The sequence below is a fragment of the Siniperca chuatsi genome, linkage group LG9 (genome assembly GCF_020085105.1).
Source record: "Siniperca chuatsi isolate FFG_IHB_CAS linkage group LG9, ASM2008510v1, whole genome shotgun sequence".
Taxonomy (NCBI): domain Eukaryota; kingdom Metazoa; phylum Chordata; class Actinopteri; order Centrarchiformes; family Sinipercidae; genus Siniperca; species Siniperca chuatsi.
This window is the reverse complement of record NC_058050.1, coordinates 1,556,334-1,575,214: the sequence shown is the minus strand read 5'-3', so window position 1 is coordinate 1,575,214 and position 18,881 is coordinate 1,556,334. Positions and strand designations below refer to the sequence as shown.

At 41.3% G+C, this 18,881-nt stretch overlaps 1 protein-coding gene and 1 long non-coding RNA gene across 5 annotated transcripts in view; one reads left to right on the top strand and one right to left on the bottom strand.

The window, feature by feature from the left end:
- atp2c1 (ATPase secretory pathway Ca2+ transporting 1) overlaps positions 1-18,881 on the bottom strand; it is a 55,284-nt gene that overhangs the window by 8,812 nt on the left and 27,591 nt on the right. For all 4 annotated transcript variants that reach the window (XM_044208534.1, XM_044208532.1, XM_044208533.1 and 1 more), the window contains 18 exons: positions 17,142-17,250; positions 15,938-16,093; positions 15,346-15,414; positions 12,850-12,925; positions 12,677-12,743; positions 11,356-11,480; positions 10,633-10,730; positions 9,521-9,616; positions 9,134-9,223; positions 6,125-6,229; positions 4,902-5,058; positions 4,642-4,812; positions 3,392-3,489; positions 3,082-3,132; positions 2,033-2,199; positions 1,866-1,934; positions 1,427-1,543; positions 585-732 (listed from right to left, as the gene is read on the bottom strand). In XM_044208534.1, coding sequence (XP_044064469.1) covers positions 585-732; positions 1,427-1,543; positions 1,866-1,934; positions 2,033-2,199; positions 3,082-3,132; positions 3,392-3,489; positions 4,642-4,812; positions 4,902-5,058; positions 6,125-6,229; positions 9,134-9,223; positions 9,521-9,616; positions 10,633-10,730; positions 11,356-11,480; positions 12,677-12,743; positions 12,850-12,925; positions 15,346-15,414; positions 15,938-16,093; positions 17,142-17,250 — 1,969 coding nt within the window. The remainder of the gene's footprint in view (positions 1-584; positions 733-1,426; positions 1,544-1,865; positions 1,935-2,032; positions 2,200-3,081; positions 3,133-3,391; positions 3,490-4,641; positions 4,813-4,901; positions 5,059-6,124; positions 6,230-9,133; positions 9,224-9,520; positions 9,617-10,632; positions 10,731-11,355; positions 11,481-12,676; positions 12,744-12,849; positions 12,926-15,345; positions 15,415-15,937; positions 16,094-17,141; positions 17,251-18,881) is intronic.
- On the top strand, positions 9,623-11,340 carry LOC122881862. Its single transcript, XR_006379255.1, has 3 exons — positions 9,623-9,965; positions 10,613-10,752; positions 10,964-11,340. It is a non-coding gene; the product is annotated as an uncharacterized LOC122881862 (long non-coding RNA).

The following is an 18,881-nucleotide window of genomic DNA, read 5'->3' as shown; positions in this document are numbered from 1 at the left end:
TCATCTGTCTTCGTTAATTAACTAGTCTTGTTGTTTAGTTTTATTGCCATCTGTGTCTGTAGCTTTGTCAATCTTGTTTGCTAAGTTTTGATTAACGAAAAACGTGGTTTTAACTTTTCCTCGTTGCTCGTTCTTGTACATCAAATTCTAAATGCATGCATGTTTATGTGTTTATACTTAGTAAGGTATCAACAGAACTGTTTTATCATTTTCTCAGTGCTGAAACTCTGGTCTCATATTGACAGATATAAAAAACAACAAAAAAACAACAACAATGATGATATGCTGCCCTAAAAGCTAGCATTACAATCCTGGCCCTCCTGTGACCGATCTTAAACTTTGTTCATTTCTTTTTCCAGCTCTCTTGCTAATATTCAAACCGTCGACTCGGCTTACCGATCTTCTTTAAGGATTTCGCTTCACTTCTACAAATGATAAAATCAGTTTTTACACCACGAGAGAGAGAGAAAAAAAAAAGAGAAGAAGAAAGATTTTATACAACTTTTGTGAAACATTTCATTGAGCTTGTCCCACAGATGAAGGCAGAGCCATCATCAGCTGAGCAGCAAAGCAAAGCGCCGCACCTCTCTCCAGAAGACAAACAGCGTCCCGCAGACGATGATGAGCGCCGACACCAGGACTTTGACGAGCAGGCCGCGAGTGATGATGCTGTCTCTCACGTTACGAGGAGGCTTTCTGATCACGTCCCGGTCCACAGGCTCCACACCCAAACTGACAACAAAACGCTCACCGTCACAAACAAGGCACTCCTGACGCACCACAAGCTTCTAAAGTAGAAGAGGTCATGGTTTGGTGTTTCGTCAGTGTTAAAACAGCACCGCGATGTTTTTGATGTCAGTATTAAAACTGTTTAAAATATCAAATGTACGTAAGCCTGAGCCAGAAGACATCATGTAACCCGACATCCTCAAAGACACCGAAAAAAATATCCATTCTTCTATGGGTTTTGCACATTTTATTTGCTGTTCAGTTACATTTTCTGCACATTTTATTTCAAAGGCATTCGTCTGGAAATCAGCAACTGCTTATAAACTCAACTAACTGAACTCTGATTAAAATGATTGTCTCAGAAATGTCTCTATTAGCCCTATAATTAGTAACACATTACATATGTCATTAAAGGAAACTTCCTAAGACATTTTATACCGGAAAAAATAAAGTGTTACTTCTCAACATGAAGATCTAAATGTTGTTGTCCTTTCTACAACTGCCGGATATTAAATTGTGGTGGAGGAATAATGAATCATTAATTCATCTTGTTGGCTTAAAAGTAGACAAATCTAAATACACAGAGTCTACTGGAATCAGCCTGAAAAAACACCCATCATGTGTAACTTCATAAATGTAGAATGTATTAACAGAACAGCAGTGCCTCTGCACTACAGCTCCCATGATGCCCCTGTACCTCTGAGCTGGAGGTCCGTCCATGATGATGTTGATCCACAGGATCTGCATGGCGTTCAGCGGGTTGGGGAAGTTCATCAGCGTTGCCAAGGAGATGAGAGTCAGAGCTGCAATACTCCTGGAGACCAGCGGGGGGGAGGGAGTGTCAGGTTGGTATAAAACTATTTATGCAAAATCAAAAAGGGAGGAATGGGCTCGGCTCGTTGCCTTTATGTTTAATCTCACAAATTTTTATTAAATGATTGTAGACACACACACACACACACACACACACGCTGAGGAAGGCAGACCCCGAAACGTCTGTACGTGCGGTGGACTGTTCCCAATTATTTAATAAAAAGAAAAATGGAAGAGGACCACGCCTACTATGTGAATGTGATTGGTATAAAACTAGCTGTGAGTCTGTAATATTTTGACTCTGACAGTGTGTTTCCACTCACGTGCTCAGCTGGAAGCGGACGAAGTTTTTAATGTTGTTGTAAATCCCTTTGCCTTCCTCGATGGCCGACCTGGAAGCAGAGAACAGTGCTTACTCTTTGTTCTCGCAGCTTTAAGGTGCCTTAAAACGTTTACTGCAGGGTCAAGAGCGCCCACGCCGTCGACTCACATGATGGTCTGGAAGTCGTCGTCCACCAGGATCATGTCGGCCGCCTCCTTGCAGACGTCGGTGCCCGTCTGGCCCATCGCCACGCCGATGTCTGCGGCCTTCAGAGCCACAGCGTCGTTCACCCCGTCACCCGTCATGGCCACCACGGCGCCGATGTTCTGGAGGGACTGCAGAGAGGCGGGACTTTAACTTTCATTTACCGACTGACAAATGAAGAGCGTTCAGAGCTTGTGGTTCAGCATTTTGTTCTGTTTATCAGAGAGATCCTACTGACAAATATCCTTTTAGTTCATTTTAGAATAAGAAGAAAGTTTCAACACTAACACTTTGACAAAAATACTTTTGTCATTCAGCTGAAAGGCACCATGTTACCTTGAGTTTTGAGCTTGAGTTTTATTTAACTGCACAGCTTAAAACCAAACAAATGATGTGAATATAACAATGGAAATGAACGTGCGGGGAGATGAAATAAAGCCCAGGATGGCTTATCGATGACCTCTACCCATATAATATAAAACAAATTCACGCTATTAAAAGAAAACCTAAACAAACAACAGGCTAAAGAGGAAGATTAGGCGACTGTCCGGATGAGTCAGCATGAATTTATTTGAAAATAAGACCTGAAGTCATCTGGAAGATTTTCCTCTGATCTGTATCTGATAGAGAAGCGGATGGGCTGCAAAACTTTGAGGGGGTTTCAGTTCAAGCTAAATCTTCTTCAGTCACTGCATGCTGTTACCAAACTTCACAGCAGAGAGCAAATGACCTGTTTACACTCGATTCTACAGAGCAAACTGAGTGCATACTGAAGATGTATAAAGATTGCAGCCTAAACATGTCATTTATTATTCGGTTTGTTTGTCTCTGAACAGCTCATGACTTCAGACCAGCAGTATGAGCTTCTGATGGTCTAAAATAAAAAAATAAAAGTAAACTGATACTGACATTATCTTTAAAAAAGGACAAACAAACAGTTCTTTTGATCCACAGTTTGCAGGTTTAGATCCCAAGACTAGCTTGGAAAGTGAATCACTGTTGATCCTGCTCACCTTGACGATCTTCAGCTTGTGTCTGGGACTGGCTCGATAAAACACGGCTATCTGTGGAGACAGAAGACGCGGCGTTCACGACGAGTTCAACTTCACTTCAGACAAATACAAAACCTATGCAGAAACAAAAATGTGCGTTCTGTGATAATTACTATTACTACTTCCTGCCGTTACCAGCCTCTCAAAGTCTCTCATTAGCTTCAAATATGGATGTGCTGCACATTTTCTATTTCAGAATAACCAGGACTATATGTGTGAGTGTGTGAGTGTGTGTGTGTGTGTGTGTGTGTGTGTGTGTGTGTGTTCTCACTCGGGGGACGATGTTTGAAAGCTGCTGCAGGTCGAGGTGATCCACCTCGTCTCCAGACAAACACTGACCGCCTTTAGAGTACAGACCCAAACGACTCGCTGGGTAAACAAAAAACAGAAGAAGAAGAAGAAAGGAACCCCATTATTAACTTTCTGCGGTGGAATTATGTAATATTAATCCTTAAAATGCCAAGATCAATCTTTATATCTGAGCCTTTTCTCTGTGGATAGTTGTTTGTGTGTGCTGTTAAATATTATCAGAAGTTATTTGTGGTTACGTTTTATTTTCGTCGCTCGCCTGGTTTGGTCGGTGAAGGGTGTTTACGATTTTTACGATGTTTTTGGCATTTGTGCCTTCATGACAGAGTGTAGAGGCAAACAGGAAACATGGGGTGAGAAACGCTGCAAAGGTTGTGGTTTTACGGTCCACCGGTGCTCCCCGAGATGTGTTTACAAGTTAGCCTATAGCTTACCATTTTATATTTAAAAGAAACGATAACAAATGCAATATTTTTTATGTTTAAATATATTCATGAAATATTTATTTGATTTAAGCGAGTCTTAAAGAAGCAAATCAAACTGGGGATGTTCTTTTGTGTGTCCTCCTGGAAACACGTCATCAAAGAAACTGGAGAGTGTTTTCAAACGTCTGTTATTGGGAGACGCGTCTCTCCCACCAGCAGGTATATCACAACAAGGATCTGGACCTGCACTGGCAGGTTTACTGGATTGTTCTCCGTTTTTGGACCCAATTTTGCTGAATGGTTAAAAGTAATGACTTAATGTCTCATTTGAATCTCTAATCATAATCACTAATATTCATCAAGGGAAATTCTATGAAGCTTTTGAATTTATATATAGAAAGAAAAATGATATGACGTAAATATCAGTTCATTAGTTTATCTTGTTTTATTTCTATTAGCTATTTTTTATTTGTTCTGTTACCTGTTCTTTAACGATAGGATTTGTCCTGTGTTGCGTTATGATTCTCATGTATTGGAAAACTTTTTATCTAATAAAATTGAAAGAAAGGAACTGGGACTTTCTGAGTCAAAGAAAATATCAGCGCCAACATTCAGCCCTAATTGTTCGCAGTTTTCTTTTGTCAAGGAAAGTTGAAATTGAGACACATTTTTTGGTGATTTTTGTATTTGATCTTTTCCTGAAAGCCCGCCCCCCCTCCCCTCGGCCTGCTGATAAAATCTACAAACTGCGTGATAATTTATAATAAAGCCCGTTCCTCCCTCTGACCTATGGACATGGCGGTCTCCTGGGAGTCTCCAGTGATCATCTTGATGGCGACTCCGGAGCTGATCAGCGTGCCCACGGCTTCTTTGACCCCTTCCCTGGGTGGGTCGATGATGCCCACCAGACCCAGGAAGGTCAGGTTCCCCATCTCAGAACCCGACGCAAACGCCAAAACTGAAGGAAGAGACAGACGGTCGTGTTTTCAGTGCATTCGTGTGCCGAAACAAGCAATGAGTTTCTGTATCTGTACAAACAGTTTGTACCTCTCAGACCAGCACTGCCCATGTAGCTGATCTGCTGCTGGTAGAGCTCCCTCTGCTGGTGGTTGAGTGAAAGTGTGCTTCCTCTGCTGTTGTAGGAGCTGCAGAGGCGAATCACCTGCTCGTAAGCTCCCTTCATGAAGTAAACTCCAGGTTTATCCTGGGGGGGGGGAGACATGTATAATGTGTATAATGTGTATGTTTTTGAGTTCTCAAATACAGCTGAAAAAGATTCAGGTATACCATAAAAAACACAGCTTTCCTCATGAAAACAAGCAGACTGGACTGTAATCTGGCTTCAACTGAGAGCCATGACAGTCTTCTACACATATCAGTAACTCTCTTACGGTACGAACAGTAAAGAACGAGTCTGGCAGCCTTATTTGGAGCTAGCTGAAGCTTATCTGACTGAACAATACTCAAGATGACACGACACTAACGTATTTATTACGCTTTCCATAATTTATTTATTGCGCTTTTCATGATTGCTGGGTTGACAAAAGTAGAACGTGCGATTTATGTTTAATGCCTGACTGAATTTCCACCAGGATGAAGCTGGGGGAAAAAAAAAAACAAGTACATTTTATGACATCTGTCTTTAAATTTTTCATCAAGTAGGGTTTTTTGCCAGATGAGCCTGTACTATTGTAGATTAATTCTTCATGCGAAAGGAATTTTTATAAGCTTGTGTATTACAATTATCTAATAGAGCTGCCTCCTCCTTTTTAATGGTCATTTTGTAGGGACATGGGGGCTTTTAGTAATTAGCCATTACTGGAAAGTGAACACCACATGTCTGACTTCACATTAATCTAAAACATTCTGTGACCTTTAATAACCATGAGACTTTATAACTTCTTGACTGAATCATCTGTGAAGGAACACAAACACTGGACAAACAATGCGAACGTTTTCCAGTTACATCAAGTAATTCATTTGCCGAACAACGTCTTTATTTGACGACGAAGAGAGCATTGTCTCTGAACCTTGAGCCTTTCGAGGAGCATCCAATCAGATTACAGCTAACTGAGAAAGCATGGAAAACATACACTGGAGTTTAATATTAGTCTCATTTAAAAATAATTGTCTTTTCTAAAGCATGAATTTAAGAGTTCTTGAATACACACCAGATTAGTGCTGACTAACTCAGCACAGCACAGACTGCTTATCATGTGGAGACAGGAAGTATCTCCTAATTACTGGCTGTAGGTGGAGAACATGCTGACCTGCAGGGTGCGGTGAACACAGCGAACTGCCATCCACTTCTGCTCGGAGCTGAAGGGACGCTCCTCCAGACGGACATACTCCTGCTGCAGGCTCTCCAGCCCCATCTGGAAGACAAAAGCACAGCTGGATCAGAAGCACAGCTGGATCAGAAGCACAGCTGGATCGCACAGTGTAGGAGATGCTGCTCAGACAGCGACATCTCATGCTCACTTCACAGCTGGCTCGAGTCCCAGGAAACACCAGGGTCGACTGTTTGTTTATCTGTACAGCACCTTTCAACAACAAGGCAATTAGATAAGACAAAAAAAGGCGCTAAAACAAGATATAAAAGCAACATTAAAAGAATAAATGAAAGTCTGCAGCCACGCTAGCAGCTCTTTGAGGCTGTACTTAGACACAGCGGTGCTTTGAGCTAAATGCTAACATCAGCATGCTAACATGCTCACACTGACAACGCTAACATGCTGAAGTTTAGCAGGTATAATGTTTACCATGTTAACAATCTTAGTTTAGCATGTTAGCATGCTAACATTTGCTAATTGGGAGTAAACACAAAGTACAGCTGAGGCTTGTGGGAATGTCGGTATTTAGTCATAAAACAAACATTTCCATCAGCTTCAGCTGTATTTTGTGCTTATTGCTAATAAGCAAATGTTAGCATGCTAACACGCTAAACTAAGATGGTGAACATGGTAAATATTATACCTGCTAAACATCAACATGTTAGCGTTGTCAGTGTGAGCATGTTAGCATGCTGATGTTAGCATTTAGCTCAAAGCACTGCTGTGTATTAGTACAGCCTCACAGAGCTGCTAGCATGACAACACGCTCAGTCTTGTCGTTCATAATACACGTGCAAGAGTTCAGTTTGAAATTACACACGTTTCGACCGCTGGGGGCAGCAAACGCAAAAAACTGTGGGCTGAGATGATTCGTCACTTCATGTCGTTTTAATAACGAAGGACATTCAACAGAAATACTGAACTCCTGATCGAATGGAGTCCGGTACATCAGTGCATCATTTCCTGCGAATCCGTCGTGTTTAGCTACAGAGTTTGAACCAACAATCACAACTACCAAACAGAGACGTGATAACAGTCATACATTAAGTGGCTATTGCAGTGAAAAGGCCGACCATGATCATATCATAAATTGGGGTCGATATACTGAAAATGTAAAACCCAGTAAAGCTTAAAGCCAAATACTGAAATGGAAACAGTTAAAAAGATTAAAATTCTGCTCAATTTTGTTAAAATCTTCTGTACTTCTACACTTTCTCGGTGACTCAGTTTCTCCTTGACGCTGACGCCCAACAATCCCCTTCACATAAAAGTAGAACCGGTTTGGCACATTTAAATATGAAAATGTGTGAAGCTCATCCTCTGAGCGCACTGATCCATCCACAACAATCAAAATATGAAATTAAAAAGACCAGTGCGCTTTAATGTGTGCAAAATAATCATTCACAGTCATGCATAAGCTGTATGACTCATCTCCCCAGTTACACCAGTAAAGGGTAGGCAGAGGACGGGCGTTCTGCCTCAAGCTGCAAGAAATGAAATGAAAAGACGACGACGTCTTTTTTGGATCCTTCAGGCTCAGATTCATCTTTTCATCCTTAGGCTTTTCTTCAGTTTGACATGATGTAACGTGGTGGACACCGTTCGCTTTGTTCTAACGTCACAGTAACCGAGAGAGGAAGCTCTCTGCTGAGGTTAGCGAGTGTCGAGCTGTGCAACTACAAACCACCTTGATCCTGATGTTAAGGTTTGCAAAGTAGATTTAAAAAAACTCTACTTTCCAAAACTGTTCTGTCTTCCCTCCAGACTTGATTTGTTCGGATGAAAACTTTGCAGAAGGGGGGGGCGTCCTGGTGGTCTAAGACGTGCACCATGTAAGTGCCAGTTCGAAGCCGGCCGGGGACCTTTGTTGCACAACATCTGACATCCCTGTCGGTCTCTACTACTTCCTTTCTGCTAAAATACTCAAATACTTCTGAATCTTGTCGTACTAGTTGAGTTGTTTTGTCTAAAAAAAACCCCCAAAAAACATGAATATACAGGTAAAGAAAAATACAAATATTTTGTATGTTTCCACGCGTGAGTTGAATGTGACTGGAGACGACAAAAAGCTGCATCTTGCACCTGCTGCAGGAAACGCTGAGTCATGTTAGAGCTAGGCTTGGGCGGTACCGAGGTATTATGGTCTACCAGGGTATTTAGAAATCCCGAAGGTATGATTTTCTATACCGTCAAAAACACAGACACTCCTCTTTCTTTGAAACTGATGCGGAGATGCTCAACTGAGGTGATTGTAGTGCACAGCACACGCCACCAGAGGTCAGTGTCTACTGGTGGAACAGGCAGCTGAGCTGAGAAAGATGGGATAACGTTATACAGGACTAGTACAAAAGAAAAATGCCTGTGCCTGTTTTGGGTTTAGTCCCGATGATAAAGGTGAGCCAGCCAACATGGACGAAGCTGTGTGCGCTATTTGCATCAAGAAAGTTGTGACTATAGAGGCAACAAGTGTCAAGGGCGCTTATTTCCTATCTATTCATTATTTTATGGGTCAAAAGTATTTAAACCCAGCAAGACTTGTCTAATAGATTAACTGCATATTAGACAGCATTGTAGGCTAGGCAATGTCATAAATGCTACCATGACTTCTAACACCAGCAGCTCAGCTTTTACGTTTTTTTATTTTATTTAAAAAAAAACCACAAATGCCGCCACATACCGTATACCGGAAGGTGTGAAAAAATAGAAAGCGCCCAAGCCTAGTTACAGCAACTTCCTCTCAGAATCTAATTATTTTGATTCTGTAGTGAAGCTCAGACGCACTGTGGACTGTAGCTTCACTCTCTTCTTGTAAACTCTTTGTGAAATAATGCCTGTTGACTGGTGTACAACTGCAGCACGGCGCGAGCGAGGCCGATTCTTCGGCTTAAGAGGGACAGACTCAGAAATTCAGGGAAAAAGACTCGGTGGTCTGTCTGCGTTTTTTACCTTCATGGCGAGGGCGATGAGCGCTCCCTCCGTCGGTCGTCCCAGCAGAGTGTGATTCCTGATGACTGAGTCGTTACACACACAGCCAACCTGGCAACACACACACTTCAATTAATATCTCTTCTCCTACAACAACGGGCAAGCTTTCCCTTTCTTACAAATGTCCATCTGGTACAAAGCATGTTCTGTTTTGTATTTTTAGTCTGTACAGTGTGATCGAACACAAACTACTCTCATGCGGTGGGATTCTGACCATGTAAATAACTTTAAATATCAATAATTTCAGACATTTTGTCCGATTAACCGAATTTAATAAGACGAAGACAAGTGGAAATTCATTTCCCAGATTATTTCGGGATCTGCAGCAGCCCGGATGCGCTGACTCACCTCCACGATCTTGCTGATTGAAGGGCAGGAGAAGCCGTGGATGATCTCGCCGTCCAGTAAAACCTCTCCTGCTGCGTTGTAGCCGACGCCTGTCACCTGCAAGACAACATCACAGGAAAACAACCCGTTTAGTGAAGTAAAACATATCTTCAAACAAGACAAATCACTCTGCTAATAATGAAAATCTTTTTAAAATCACTGCAGATTTTAAAAGTTGGTTTGTGTTTACCTACTGCGCAGCATCATGTCAGTCAGTAAGACACTGACTTTGTCTGACAATATGGCCTCATATTACAGATCATATTATGGTGTCATTAAGGAGCCAGAAGGCCTCCTGGTCCTCAGTCACCTGACCCGTTTTTCCAGTATGGCATCTGGGATTTCCAGATGAAGGAAGTGGGTCGGCCTGTTCTCTGTGGGCTGCAGGAAACTGATCCTTCCTCAGGTACAGACGCCACGTTACAGCAGCGATCTCATTTCTCAGAAGTGATTTCATTTGAGTGTTTTCACAGTGAGCGTAGCGTTAATGTTACTGTGATTAGATTAGATTCAACTTTATTGTCATTACACACGTACAAGTACAAGGCAACGAAATGCAGTAACCAGCAAATAGACTAAATAGCACCCTGAAATAAATAGCATCCTTTCAATCTGCGCTTACGTGTACAAGCAGATTTAATGAGGAATTAAACGCAGAAAGCCTGAAAACAGCTAAAAAAAAAACCCAAACGTCAGCAGCCTCAGTATAACTCGTCCTGGCGCCAGGAGCTAAACAGGTCTTTCACTTACAGAACATTTTTATTTTTTTGGTAGAGATAAAGGCAGCTTGTTTGTTGGTTCTGTAAGTCACACATGCTGATTGCTTACCTGGTAAGGCTATGAAAAATCTCAGACGGCTTATTCTTCTGTTTATAGTTTGTTTGCAATACACTAAAGTTTTTGAATAAATCTACCTCTTTTTTTCTATACGTTAGATGAAATATTTAAATGTTAAAAATGGAAATTATATTTGTAGTGTCAATGTTTTAAAGAAATGAATTATCAACATATAACTGGTATCCAAATCTCAACTTGAATGTTTCCTGTGAGGAGTGCTGGAGGGGGGTTCAGACCTCAGCGTGGAGTCCATCTGACGTGAACAGCTGAGTGACGGTCATCTCGTTCTTGGTCAGAGTTCCCGTCTTGTCTGAACAGATCACATTACAGCAGCCTGACGGAGAAAACAACAAGAGGTATGTTACAGACACACACACATCCTGCCTCAACGTCACACAACATGCACGAAACGTCCCACAGCTAGCAAATAACACACTACTTTGTCTGAAGAAGCATCAGCTGATATTGAGTGTAGTAATGAATCTGTTTTTAAAGGATTTAGTATCACGGGCATTATTATAATCACTTATTTCTGTTAACTTTTGTACGCATATTTTGCTTCCACAGGTGTTGTGAAATACATTTACATTTTCAGAAGATCATCCAAAAAAACAAAACAACGAGCTTCTGCATCATCCAAAAAGGATCAGAAACTTTGTTTGTTAGATAATTTAAGGTTCTGGGGAGTTGTTGCAGTTAATTTCTGTTAAAAATAAAATAAATTTAAATGTCTTTTTGAACCAGACACTTTTGCTCCTGTAGTCACAGTAACATGCTTTGGTCTTGAGAGAGAGAGAAAAGCCAGATCATTTTTGATTTCATTGTCACTTCATGTGAGCAGAGGAAACGTCAGAGCTACAGGTTCAATCAGTGCTGTGATCATTTCTATCAATAACAAATTCAGTTAAAACTGTCGTGTTGTAGATATGACATAACACACTGCGCTGTAAGAAACATACCCAGAGTTTCTACGATGGGAAGCTTCTTGACGATGGCTCTTTTCTTCACCATGCGCATCACACCGAGCGCCAGCGTTACCGTCACCACGATGGGTAAACCCTCTGGGATGGCAGCTACCGCCAGACTGAAGGAGGGGAGAGGAGATCAGTGATCAATAATCAATACTTTATTCTTATGCTGGTGATAAATTATAAATGTACTGGTCACTTTGAGTGTTTCAGCAGCTAACAGGCTGCACAATCCAGTCAGACCGCTCAGGTCATCAGGTAGAATAAGATCCAGATCTTATTTTAGCTACTTGGGTCACGTTTTCTGGAACAAACTGCCTGCTGACCTGAGATCTGTCACAACTGTGTCCATATTAAAAAGTAAACTGAAAACTTTTTTCAGACATATGATTAGTTATTATGTGAGTTTTGGAGGGTGGGTGGTTGTCAGTGTCGTTTCTTCTTGTATTTTATTTACCAACACGTCATTTCACTCGTTGCTGTATGCACTTTAACTTAAAGAACACTGAGTTTCCCTGTAATGAAATATAATGCTACGTAAGCAAATTGCCTTGCCCATGACATTTTTTGGGAAATAGTCTTGATGGTACCAAACCTGACAACCTCACTGCGACGACAAGACCTCAGAAAGCTGCACACAGTCACCGCGCCAACTGTGGTTCATTGAGAAATAGTTCTAGCACAAAACTCTACAACCACAAACTGTGTTTTTACATTTCTGTTTGTGTTCAGATTAAACAAACAAGATACGACATGTTAATCGGAGAGCTTGAGAGGTGTTGGTAGGTGTATTTTATTTAACTTTGGACAGAGCCAGGCTAGCTGTTCCACCCTGCTTCCAGTCGTTATGCTAAGCTAAGCTAAGCTAAGCACGTCCTGACTCCAGCTCTGTACTAAACACACAGACATGAGACTGATATCCATCTGAACATCTCACTCTCAGAAGTAAAGTGGTTTTTTTTCCAAAATCTGTAACTAACATCATCATTAATGGCTTTGTCCCATGTAAGTGTCTCAGTAAGTCTTGCCAGTGAGGCTGCGTGAATGACACCAGTCATGGCAGTCACCTACACCTGCCACGAGTCAAAATGTCTGCCATGACAAAGGTCAGTCAGTCTGCAGTTCACTTCTGTTATCAGATTGTAACTGACAGCTGCCAAAGCTGCTTCCAGGGTTCAATCATTTACCAAACACAGTCTGTGCTGCAGGAAATCTACACAGAGGCACAATTCAGCTTTCAGAGACTGAGAAGGCAAAAACATCAGTCAGCTGATTCAGCGTGGCGGCTGTACTGGGAGCGACATTCATCTACCTGACACCGATGGTGAACATGTCCATAATCTTCTTCCCCTGCAGCCAGCCCACCAGCATGATGACCCCTGAAACACAGCACAGACAAGACCAAACAAAGGCGCATGATGTGGAGACGCTGAAGATGAAGGCTAATATTATAATACTGACAATTGAAAAACAAAACCAACAAACCTATGATGCCGAAGGAATAGAGCGAGAGCTGCTTCCCCAGCAGGTCCATGCTCTTCTGTAACGGTGTTTTAGGAGCCTCAACAAAACAAACAACACACATTGTTTTTATTTCAAAAGTTTTCATGAGCGATAATTGCATCCATCTCTGGAGTTGATGGTACTCTCTGACTGACTGTGGTCTGAGCCACGAGCCAGTAAAACAACACATTAACCAAACAAACAGATTTAAAGTCCATTCTTGACATTGGAAGTGCTAATTGACAAAACAAACGCACCTAATATAGAGCTTTCCATAAGCGCCGGATGCTGGCAAATAGCCGACTACTCATTTAAAGTTCCCCCTCCCGATACGTTTTAAAGCATGTAAAAATACTCTGCTATGATTAATATTTTGTTTAACGTGGTTAACACATCTACTCTTTCTACCTCATTGAGAAATTCTGGCTCTATGAATGCCCCGCCCACCACCGCTGCAGGTTAGGTTGACCGGTGCAGGTGACAGCATGGATGTGGGTGAGAGACAGACATTCATGGTGATCGAGAGGTGCATGTCAAGATGGCTAGACCCAGATGAGGAGACTGTCGTGTAAGTGTAGTTAGCATCTTTTATTTGTTTATGTTAGCTTGTACCTGGCAGTGGCTGACAGCGTTCGTGGTTGTGAAACATACAATAACATCTACAGCTACGATGTTACAGTGTGATCACATTGTTATTACGTAACATTAGTAGATAGTGGAAGGAAGCTCCAGGGTCCGGTTTACATCCAGAAACCGCTCTGTCAAAACCTTCACTACGCTAGCTTAGTGCAAACTCTCCTCTCTGTACTGACGAGTCCGCCCTGCGCTGGAGGTTTCAGCTGTCTTTGCCGGTGGCGTTGCGAGTGGCTTTTACGAATTTCTGACTTCCCAAATCTGGCTTCCCCGGAGTCCGTTTGCTTCTCAGGTTTTAGAAAAGTGTACAGACATCTCCCCCTTCAGGAAAACACCTCTCCAGTGACAAACTTTGCACAGAAAAGTCAAGCTCTGACATTTTAGGGGACTCAAACGTAAAAAAACGCATCTGTGAGTGGAGGGGTACTTTACGTCCAGCCGGATACTTTATTATATTAATGTTTGATTATATTAAAATAGTTTTGATTAACAAGGTGCGATTCTCTATGCTACTATACTTGTGGTGAGATTGTTTTGTCCATTAACCAAGCGGCTCACAGTGTAGAGAAGTGTCACGAGCTTCTGCTTAAAATACATTATTTGAAATTTCCTTTTTGTCCATTTAAAATTTTTACCTTCTGTTATGCAAACAAACTAAATTAAAGCTGCAAGAAACCTCAAAATTGTAAATTTGTAACTAAATAGTTGTTAACTGTGTTGGCGGTTTGACCTTTACTTTCATTTTATCATCTTTATTTACTGGTTTAAACATTTTGGTCTGAGAAGCTGTAAATTGTGTCAAAGGTTGGGGAAAGTTTCCAGATCTGGAAAACTGCTCTTCACTTGGCATCACCTTTCATGTGTGGATTGACAGATTGATTAATTAGCTAAACCTGCCAACCTCTGTGGTGTTGAGCTGTGAATATTAAAATGAGTATCCTGTACATTTGGCTGGATGCAAACGCCAATAAACTTATCCCAATTATTTAAGTAAAAAAAAAGTCTATTTATATACTTCCTCTGTTGCTCATCCTGAGGTTTCTTCCATTTTTCCCCGTTAAAAGGGTTTGATTTTTGGGGAGTTTTTCCAAATCTGAATCGAGGGCCGTCTGCTGTACAGATTGTTAAGCACCGTGAGGCAAATTTGTGATTTGTGATATAAATAAAATTGACCTGACATATATACTTCATTCAATACATTGACATACTCATTGTGGTAACCTGGTCACTGTAAAGCTACTGTATGTATGCCTATGTGTCTCTCTCTCTCAGGGACTGTGTAGTGAAAGCTGTAAGTTTTTAACTTACAGCACAACTGTGTCTGAATTTCAAACGTTGGAGTGGTGGAAACCGACTTATTCTAACTTCAAGAAGCTACTTTGTGCAAGTGTCAGTTTCAAATCAGACTCCGAATTACATTTGAACACAAGGCTGTATCCCTGCATGTGCTTATCTTTCCTTTCATCCCTCCTCTGCTGTCACAGTGATACGTTCTCTGTCTGAAGTCTTGTCTGATTAGAAACCCGGTCGCATGTAAACATGGTCAAGAAATCTTCTCCAGGAGAAATCAGGTTTCTCTAATGCCCTACTCTGATTGAGGGGAAAACAGGTTTGTTGTTTACACGACGTTGAAGAAACCAGATTTTCTAGAGACAGTCGACTGTAACCTGTTACAGTACTTAAGTGTGCGTAAACACAATGAGTGTGTGTTTTATTGCTGTAAATTGGCAGTGACAGTATATTTGGAAAACAATAACGCATACTGCATGTTGCTGTAACAGCTGTAGCTTTAAGGGTGGCATTTTAAAAAAACATAGTTTTCAGATAAAAATTAGGATAACGTACCTCTTCTGCTTGCATCATCTTGAACACTTCCCCAAACTCTGAGTTCTCTCCGGTTCCTATGACGATGCCCTGAGGAACACCACACAAACAGATCACATATAGTGTATGTACATGCATAAAACCTTGTTTGTGTTATATGATTTTTGTTCTATCTTATTTCATTTAATATTTTTTTATATTTCTGCATCTCGAGGTCCCATGTTGGATTGAATTTGTGTCTTCTGTTTTTGTGTTTTACAGTATGTGTAGGTTGTTTATAACAGAATAAAAACAAACAAAACCAAGAACAAGTAAGCATTTCACTCGTGTAGCTTCCGGTTTAAGTTAAGTTCTCAAATAAAAGACTCTCAACATTATCTTGGCTGTCTGTTCTGTTACTCAGTTACAAGATTAAGAAAATCTGATTTTCAGAAAGTCAGATTTAAGATTTTTAAAACCTTTTTAATGGATTTAACACCAAGTGAAAATATAAACTAAAGAAACAAAGCTGAATCAGTCGGGTTCTAATTGAATAAACATAATGAAACTATTTTAATACTCGTTAAAACTATTATAATTTAAGAAAAGGGAAATTGAATAATCCTGCTGGTACCTTGGCCTTGCCGCAGCGCACCAGCGTCCCCATGAAGGCGATGTTGCTGCGGGAGGAGATGTCTCCGTTGCTGGATGCTGGCTGGTGGGAGGTGGACTTGGAGCAGGGGCTGGTCTCCCCCGTCAGACTGGACTCATCCACAGACAAGTCGGTCGACTGAGAGGGCGAAGGACAGACACTGAGTGGATGGATTATAAATTAAAGTAGATACGGCGGTAAAGGGCAAGTCCTTACTTGTTGAGTTATATGCTTTCCTGCAGCCATATTTCACAGTTTTGCATGTTGACCTGCTGTGTACTGACTCTCTATTCACCCCCAAAAAGTCCCTGCCCGGGAGGTAGTACTTTCCAAAAGTACAAGAACTTTGGGGGTGGAGCTTGCTGCGCGTAACATTTCTGATTGGTTGATAAATCACATACAGCCCACATGATGTTTGTCAAATGCTGTAACGCTAACTGATGTCATGCTATTGTTACCCCTAGCCAAAAGCTAACGTTAGCTACGTGCTAATGCCAACCGCTAATGGTGTGTAGTGGCTGTCGCTTTCACCATTATACACCGTTAAGCTCAGTATTTAAAGCAGGTGAGAGCGCAAAGGTTAAAATAAGCAAAGGTCTTCATGCTGAATTGAATTGCTAGAGTTACGCTGCTGTGACAGTTTTTTATTGATAAAAAGAAATGGTACATGGGTGTAACCTAATGGGTGTAGACTTATTTGCCTAATATTCGCGGGTGGTGGAAACGCAGACAACTGTAACCTTTTAGTTCCTTGAAAAGTAGTTCCTGGGACTAAAAGTTCTGGCGGTGGAAACGCGGCTTTGGTTACACTAGCAATTCACTGAAATGAACTAACTGGAAGTGTACCAACTGGACAATGGATATATTGTCCCTTTATATGATACTAAATTACACCGTTTTTTCAAGGAACTTGCGAACGAGTTTCCAGTTACATACGAGTTTCTTTCTAGGAAACTCAAGGAAATGGGACCAGTAAAATAAAACACAATACTGTGTTTGTACTGAGCAGCTTCCAGGTGGCAGCATGCGTGTAACTGTGTAAACAGGGTGTTCCTGGAAATATATATAATCATGCTCAGTGAACCTGCACTGCATAAATAAAAGACGAAACCCAGCGGAAACATGACCTGACAATGGCTTTTGTGTTGATGTTTAAACATTAGTGTGTTTACGTGTGTGCGTGTACCTCGAAGAGGCGGAGGTCTGCTGGGACTCTCTCTCCCACGGACAGACAGACGGTGTCTCCTGGAACCAGGTCTCTGGCCAGCATGTGCTCCAGGTTCCCGTCCCTGACACTGAGAGAGAATTTGAATTTTCAAACGATCTCTATTGAATTCTGTCAAACAAGCATCCAGCAAAAGCCAACATTTCACGAAAACTCACAGAGCAACAAAAGACACATTTCACACAACGCACACAGCTCATGCACACAGTGCGAAGACCAGCTCAGCCTGTTTGTAAGTCCTCCCCAATAGAAAACAACTGAATTAAATATAATCACAAACTTCTGACATGACAAAGCACACAAGAATAACAAGAGCAGCTAAAAGAAACAGAGAGGAAACTTGACAAAACAAAAAGATAAAGAAAAAACAATATTTGGCACTGTTTTTCAGTTGAGCCTCGAAGACACATAACAAGGTCGGTGACTTTATATTTGATTTCAAACTGTTCCAAAGAGGGAGCCCTGTATTTAATGGTATATTGATACTGACGAGTACGACAGTAAGGTAATTAAAATACTTTGAAAACTGGGAAGAGAAAGACAGAGATGGATCATCGGCTGAGCGATGATCTGCTCCTGATTCTTCAAACACAACACGAGACCTTCTCAGCTTAAAGACCTGCTGTTACAGGTTCTGCACAGTTGTGGTGTGTGTGTGTGTGTGTGTGTGTGTGTGTGTGTGTGTGTGTGTGTGTGTGCTCTCTGCCAGGTGAAGGGGCAGCTGTTCCTTCTGTCTGCTGTTATTTGAAGTGTAAATATTAATTAAACTCTGACACGCCTGCAGACTGTACAGGACTCAGCTGCTCGGCTGTAAACCAGGACCCAGAGGTGCGACCACGTCACAGCTGGTTCAGCCTCTTTACATCGGCTCCCTGTTGGTTTCAGGACTGATTTTAAGATCTTGTTGATTACTTTTAAGGCTCTTCATGGCTCCAGACTATATTTTAGACCTTGTAATCCCTTATGAACCTTCACGTAGTCTGAGATCTTCGGGCAGGGGTCTCCTGTCTGTTCCTGAGTCCAGGATGGAAACTAAGGGGGACAGAGCTTTGGCCATCAGGGCCCCGAGGCTCTGGAACAACCTGCCCGAAGACATCAGGCTGTCTGAGTCAGAGTCTTCATTTAAGTCTCGTCTCAAAACACATTTTTATCTGAAAGCAGATCCTGATTTTACCTGAACTGGCTGTTTATTTTATTGCTTTTGTGTATTTAATTTCTTTATATTTCATCATTCACTGTGGTGTTTTATTTCTCTTGTTGTGAAGCACTTTGTACTTTGTTTTGATAAGTGCTCTATAAATAAAGTTATTATTATTATTATTATTATTATTATTATTATTATAATAAATCGAGGCCTGAGGAGTATTTTCTTTCTCTGAGCAGACTCTCTGCTGGATGTTACTGAGAAAATCTGCCTCCAATTAAGCGTTTTCCTTTTAAAGTTGATTTAATACTTATTGTGTGGTATTTTGTGGAGAAGGGGAGTAAGAGACAGAAGAGAATTGAAAAACTCTTATTATAAATGAAGAAAGGTATTTGTTTCAGAAAAGAAGCTCATCATTTCTTTCTCGGCCAGTCTGATGTTTCATATTTTTGGTGAGGTACGTAAAATTTCTCCCAACACTCAGAGGTGATGTTGGACTGAATTTTATCGCTGGATATATGAGTTGGCATGTGCTATTTGTTTCAATGGTTTCTAAG